Source organism: Bombus impatiens, unplaced genomic scaffold, assembly GCF_000188095.3.
Source record: "Bombus impatiens unplaced genomic scaffold, BIMP_2.2 scf_0217, whole genome shotgun sequence".
Classification (NCBI taxonomy): Eukaryota; Metazoa; Arthropoda; class Insecta; order Hymenoptera; family Apidae; genus Bombus; species Bombus impatiens.
In genome coordinates, this window is record NT_176636.1 from 3,236,042 (window position 1) to 3,242,322 (window position 6,281).

The 6,281-nt window shown below is 28.5% G+C and overlaps 2 protein-coding genes across 3 annotated transcripts; both read left to right on the top strand.

The window, feature by feature from the left end:
- The first annotated feature begins 113 nt into the window (after positions 1-113).
- LOC100743183 lies at positions 114-2,940 on the top strand. Of its 2 annotated transcripts, none has more exons than XM_012383631.3 (5): positions 114-515; positions 1,152-1,291; positions 1,378-1,502; positions 1,580-1,719; positions 1,823-2,940. In XM_012383631.3, the coding sequence occupies exons 1-5, from the start codon at positions 497-499 to the stop codon at positions 2,311-2,313; spliced, it is 915 nt and encodes a 304-aa protein (XP_012239054.1). In that variant the 5' UTR covers positions 114-496; the 3' UTR covers positions 2,314-2,940. The 2 variants fall into 2 exon arrangements, with proteins under 2 accessions (XP_012239054.1, XP_003488094.1); XM_003488046.4 differs by having other exon boundaries at positions 117-468.
- Positions 2,941-3,923: 983 nt separating this feature from the next.
- On the top strand, positions 3,924-5,861 carry LOC100743305 (mRNA export factor). The gene is made up of 6 exons (XM_033319888.1): positions 3,924-4,393; positions 4,514-4,687; positions 4,764-4,835; positions 4,921-5,202; positions 5,285-5,479; positions 5,575-5,861. Exons 1-6 carry the CDS (start codon positions 4,136-4,138, stop codon positions 5,659-5,661), a joined length of 1,068 nt encoding a protein of 355 aa, XP_033175779.1. The 5' UTR covers positions 3,924-4,135; the 3' UTR covers positions 5,662-5,861.
- Positions 5,862-6,281: the final 420 nt, after the last annotated feature.

Here is a 6,281-nt window from a genome sequence, read left to right on the forward strand (position 1 = left end):
GAAAAATATATTATTATATCGAATGCAATATAATCAATAAGAGTAAATAAATTGGTGTAATGAACTACTAAATGAAATACCAAAGTAATACTAAACTAATCACGATGAAAATTTCGTTCTCTCTTTTTCCCGCTATCAAAATTGAATCTACGCCAATAAAAATTGTTCTATATGCCGCGCATGCGCTCAATATCCTGGGAAAGTGCCAATTAAAGAGAAGTTCGATCCTATGCAACGCATCTATACTTAGTATCTTACTTATGTAGATAACTTTGATTGCAATGTGACAAATTGCACTCTTTGCGATGAGATTATACAGAAAACATAACCATCACCATCAATTGGGAGAATCCAAATTCGACCGTATATTTCTACCTTGCTATCGTTAACTGTAATTGCTTTGTCAATTGCGTTATCAGCTGATAATAAAAAGTTGTTTTAAAGTCGAACCAACAACCATGACTTTTAGTGAGTACACGTATTAGCAAGATCAGAAATGTCAGCACGTAAATTTGGTATAACATACTTTTTTATTACAAAATATTTAAGCACAATAGGTTAAATAATATATATAATGATTTTTATTGATATTGAAACATCACGATTTTTTGGGAAATTATTGCTTTATATATTTGTTTACAGTAGTTATAGAACTATTTGCTTTTTTGTATACTATAACATTTATTTTATAAACTGATAAATTAAATAATAGCGATCTATAAAATCGCACAAGTTGAACAATGTGTAAGTTACGTGAACTTTATATGAAACATATACACATCTACAATATATGTATAAATATATAAATTTTATTTAATGTGCTATTATCCGAAATTTTTACAATTCTAAATTTTATCATTAATTATTTTATTGTCTACTATGTAAAAAACTATGCATTAAATAAACCAATTTTATGTTTCTACTAACTGGAATATAAATGTTTTAGTATACAAAAAACAATCAGTTCAATAATACTATCATAAATAAATATATAGAGCAACAATTCTTCAAACATTGTTATATCTACATATTAATATGAGTCATTGTATAAATTGTATAAAAAAATTGTGCTTCTTTTGATACTACAAAGTAATGTAATAATATTTTAAATAACATAGTCCAAATATATTAAAAAATTAATATTTTTTCAGTTAGGATTATTACACCTGATAGCATAGAATATCGTTATTTTCCCATCACAAAATCTCGCCTCAGGCTGAGTATGCAAGCTGCTCACGATGCAAGAATTTCCTTACGTACACATTTGGGTGGAGACTCAAATGTGTATGAGGTATGTCTATATCTTGCTAAAAATAAATATAATATTTACCAAACACTTGCACATAACATAAATATAAATATATTCTATATTGATAGATTATTATTGGAGGATGGAGAAACACAATGTCAGCCATAAAAAGGAATAACCAAGAACAAGATGTGGCAGAAGCAGAAACAAGAAACATATTAAATGCTCAGTATATGTTCAATATTTGGATTCAGTAAGAAACTAAAACTACTCTTATATAAAAATATCACTTTAATCAAACCCGAAAGGAAACAACAATTTAATTCTTAGATGGTGTTGTGATGGAACTTTAAAGATTGGTCGACAAAATGGTGATGTTTTTCTAGCATACAAAGACAGAAATCCGTTTGTTATAAATTATATAGGGGTTAGCACAGCGTGGGGTGCAACTGGTGAATTTTTGATAGAAGGTATCTCTTACAAATTAATCAAATAACATTTCAAATTAATAAACATGTTATTAAGCATTACTATTATTAAACATTATTAGACATTTCTATATATCCATTTTAGAATCACCATGTACATCTCTAGTTGTTAGGCAACAATTGGTAGACACTTGCTACTGTTGGGTAGATTGTAACGAGTCAGATGGTCTTCCACAAAATGCTGTAATGGCCTCAGAAGATGGTTTGTATATAGGCCGTGTTCATCACAGAGATTCGATCACACCTGGTGGTATCAGAAATAATGTATGTACAATCCCATGGGGTGGAGCCTCTCACGATAAAAAAGATTTTCAAATATTATGCGGCAAAGATGTGAATTGGGTAAAATCATGGGAAGGAAGTGTTCCTTTGTACGCTCTTCCTGCCGGTGAAACCGAAGACGGCCACGCTCTTTTTATAGGCAGAGTGTTACACGAAGGTGTATATCACATAGGAAAAATACAGCCGAATCATCAAATATGTTATATAGGCGTACACGGCCATGAAGAACGTTACATAGATTATGAAACTTTAGTCGTTTGTGATTATTACGCTGTGGAATATGTTGGTAGATAAAATTCTTTTTGTGGAAAATATTTATTTTTCATACGAGATACAAATTATTTTTTTATGTCATAAATATTTATATGATTGTAACTCTAATTTAATAGAGATAATATATAAATTTAAAAGAGAATTATAAATAGTATTATGACGATATTAAAGAATGATGAAACATTTACTCAGAAATCAAATGGAATATAGTTTCATATTCATTAATTTATTGTAAGCTTTCATTGAATGATTCCATTAAAATTTTATACGCAATATAACATTGAAAGAAAACAAGAGATAAATTTATTTAATATGTGTACATTTAACTCCCACACTTTGATGGTTGAGTCATCTTAAACCCAGATACTTTTCAAATTATGGAGAAGCAAATTAATTGATCTTCATGATTTTGAAAATTATAGATCAATTTTTTATGAGCATATACTAAATGCCATAAGGAGGGCTGGGAAAGAAGTTACAAAAATAGTGTAACAAAATTAGAAAAAAGATCCCAAAAGCATTCTGTATGTATATACATTGAAAATGATAATAAATATTATCATAATTGTAATAAGTGTAAATACTATGTAGTAGATGTGGTGACACAAGTACACAATAAACATTACTTATTTATAATTTTGAAATTTATTCCATTTTTTATTATTGAGGACCAAAATTAGATAAATTTGGGTCCATTGGTATGATTAATACTATTATCTTATCAACTAAATAAGTATGTAATATATTATTGTAATGAACAAAAAATAATGTTTAGAATCATCATCACCATTTATTTATTCTTTTCTTATTTATGTTTATAATTTATTATTATTAAAAAATTAATATATAAATGTAGCATCATGAAGATAATTATTGTTTCTTAAGCTCATAAATGTATAGAATCCATACAATCTTCCTTCTTAAGTGTTTAATTGCTCTTCATCTACAGTATTTGTCAAGCTTTGCTGCTCTCTGGATTTTGGATCATTAATACCATTATGATGCATGTATATATTTATATTAACAGTAACTTGAATTGGAAATAAAGTGGTATTTTGGATTATTCTTAAAGCATTCTAAAAGGACTTCCTCCATAGTATAATATATTTCTTAAACCTCGGCTACTGTATGAATAAGTGATACCACAGGCATTTTTTGAAATACTTTTGAAATACTACATAATTGTCACAATTATGGTGAGATACTCGATATCCCCGGAAATTACCGGATTTAAATTACAGTATGTGCAAATTTCTAGATATGTTTCTAGATATTGGAATTTTTATGAAATTTATTATTAGACTGCCGATTTTTATGCATTTATAGAAAATTAAAATAGAAAAATGCAGGGAATATACAAAAATATATGAAATACTCAAAATACAGTATTCTTTATAATATTAGTGCGTAAAACAAATTTTTGTCTAGATCTTATTTCTTTAATTATGTTTGTAAAAATATAGATTTGTGTAAATATCCGCAGTCTAATAATTGTTATTTACATTTCATGTTCATAAGAAGATTTATGAATTCGAACATTCCAATACTTTCGTGAACCACCATAATTGGGAACATTTTTTTTTGCTACCTCCCTGTATAATTCACTTCGCCATCTATTCTTGTTATTTCTAATTCTTTGGTCTCAAAATTTACGTCGAGTATTCGTTCTATGTATTCCTTAAATCATGGCATTATTTTTTGTATTGCTTATCGGATAAATAACATACGTGAGAGTACTTTCCTGTTTATCGTCTATAATTTGTTATACAATATATTGTTATAATTAACATATAATATATTATTCTGCGGTAAATAACAATTGGCAGTGTAAAGTAGATTAAAGATGTTTAATCAAAGCGGAGGACTACAAACTGGCACATCGACTACTTCTAACCCAATGCAGGATTATGAGGTTGTCTCCCCACCTGATGATTCTGTCTCCAGTCTCGCATTTAGTCCTGCTTGTATTCCACAAAATTTCCTCGTTGCTGGCTCTTGGGATTGCAACGTTCGCTGTTGGGAAGTCGAGCAATCTGGTAAAACTGTTCCTAAATCAATGCAATCCATGGCTGCTCCAGTTCTTGATGTTTGTTGGAGTGATGTAAGTTTATTAAATTTTTTATATTAAATTTAACTTTTTTTAGTTTATGATATCTTTAAAGATTAATGTTTTCTAATGATTAATGGTTATTCAATTCAAAGTTCATTCCCTTTGAAACAGGATGGAACGAAAGTATTCATGGCAGGTTGCGACAAAACAGCAAAATGTTGGGATTTAGCTTCCAATCAGAGTATTCAAGTAGCACAACACGATGCACCTATTAAAACTTGTCATTGGATTAAAGCAACCACATATTCATGTCTTATGACTGGTTCTTGGGATAAAACCTTAAGAGTATGTTTATATTTCTATTATTAAGAATTTATTATTATATATGATTTATATATATTGATAATGGAATACTTTACAGTTTTGGGATCTGCGAAGTCCTAAGCCAGCAATGACTATAAATTTAATTGAAAGATGTTACTGTGCTGATGTTGTAAATATATTCAATATTTATTCTTTATTATATTTGCAATGATAATTCTTTGGAAATTATAACTAATATTTAATAATTGTTATAGGATTATCCAATGGCAGCAGTAGGAACTGCTGGACGTGGATTAATAGTTTATCAATTGGAAGGCAGTCCTCGAGAGTATAAGACGGTAGAACTAAACTTAAAATATCAGTATCGATGTATCGCGATTTTTAGAGATAAAAAGAAAGTTCCAACTGGTTTTGCAATTGGCAGTACAGAGGGTCGTGTAGCCATACATCATCTGAATCTAGGTTCAAAAGAAAACTTCACTTTCAAATGTCATAGAACAAATGGAACCCCTAATGGATACCAAGATATCTATGCAGTCAGTATGAATTCGGTCGATTTATTTCTTGAATTTTTTAATATTCATTTTAATAACTAAATATGAATTTTTTAACGCTTAGGTAAATGATATCGCATTTCATCCGGTTCATGGTACTATTGCAACCGTCGGAGGTGACGGTACGTTTGGATTTTGGGACAAAGATGCTAGAACTAAACTGAAGTCTTCAGAACCTATGGAGCAACCAATTACTCGATGTTGTTTCAATCACAATGGACAAATATTTGCATATGCGGTGTCATACGATTGGTCAAAAGTAGTTATTAATCTTTCTATACAATTAAACTTTACATAATCAAACGAATATCTTCTTATTTTATACTTAAAATGAAAATACTTATTCTATTTCAGGGTCATGAATACTATAATCCAGCAAAGAAGAACTCTATATTCCTTAGACCCTGCTTTGAAGAACTAAAACCTAAAGCGTCGCCATAAGAGGAACACTATACAATCAGGCTAAAAGGTTTCTGATTTCTGTGATGTTTTAAGATAATAGATTTTATAATTACAGAATATACTGTTTACATTAATAAATTATAGTTTTCCTATCTTCTTTTTAGTTATACAAGTTTTTCAATGATATTTCATTATAATACATTGTAAATAGTTTCGATATACAATACAATTATAGTTTACATTTTTCATCATATATATATTTGACTATTTTTCACACAAGCTCATTGTACAAAGATGTATATACATACGAGAAGAGTCTTGTTCTTTTTTCACGAGTATAGAAATGTAAAAAAATAATTCCGATAAAAACTCTTATAATATCTTGAAACTGATACGAAAAATTAAGCTATTTTTTTTGTTTAGTTAGTGTTTCTTGAAATAAAAATGATCAATGCATTTTAATTCTTTAAATGAATTAGCATTATCAATTTTAAAAACATTTGTTGAAATTAAAAATTGGACAAAAAGATTGTTGGCTTTTAAATATGTTCTTCCTATTGTTAATAGCAAAAAGTAAATTTATACTTCTATTGTTTGTATATCATTTTCTACTTTAAAAAGGAAAAAAGGTGATTAAATAAGAAATATCGTAAAAGAGA

Coding starts and splice junctions, on each gene's coding strand:
- LOC100743183 (XM_012383631.3), top strand. Junction 1,292..1,377: donor GAGACTCAAATGTGTATGAG/GTATGTCTATAT, acceptor CTATATTGATAG/ATTATTATTGGAGGATGGAG. Junction 1,720..1,822: donor TGGTGAATTTTTGATAGAAG/GTATCTCTTACA, acceptor TATCCATTTTAG/AATCACCATGTACATCTCTA.
- LOC100743305 (XM_033319888.1), top strand. CDS start 4,136: ATGTTTAATCAAAGCGGAGGACTACAAACTGGCACATCGACTACTTCT. Junction 4,688..4,763: donor CTTGGGATAAAACCTTAAGA/GTATGTTTATAT, acceptor AATACTTTACAG/TTTTGGGATCTGCGAAGTCC. Junction 5,480..5,574: donor TGTCATACGATTGGTCAAAA/GTAGTTATTAAT, acceptor ATTCTATTTCAG/GGTCATGAATACTATAATCC.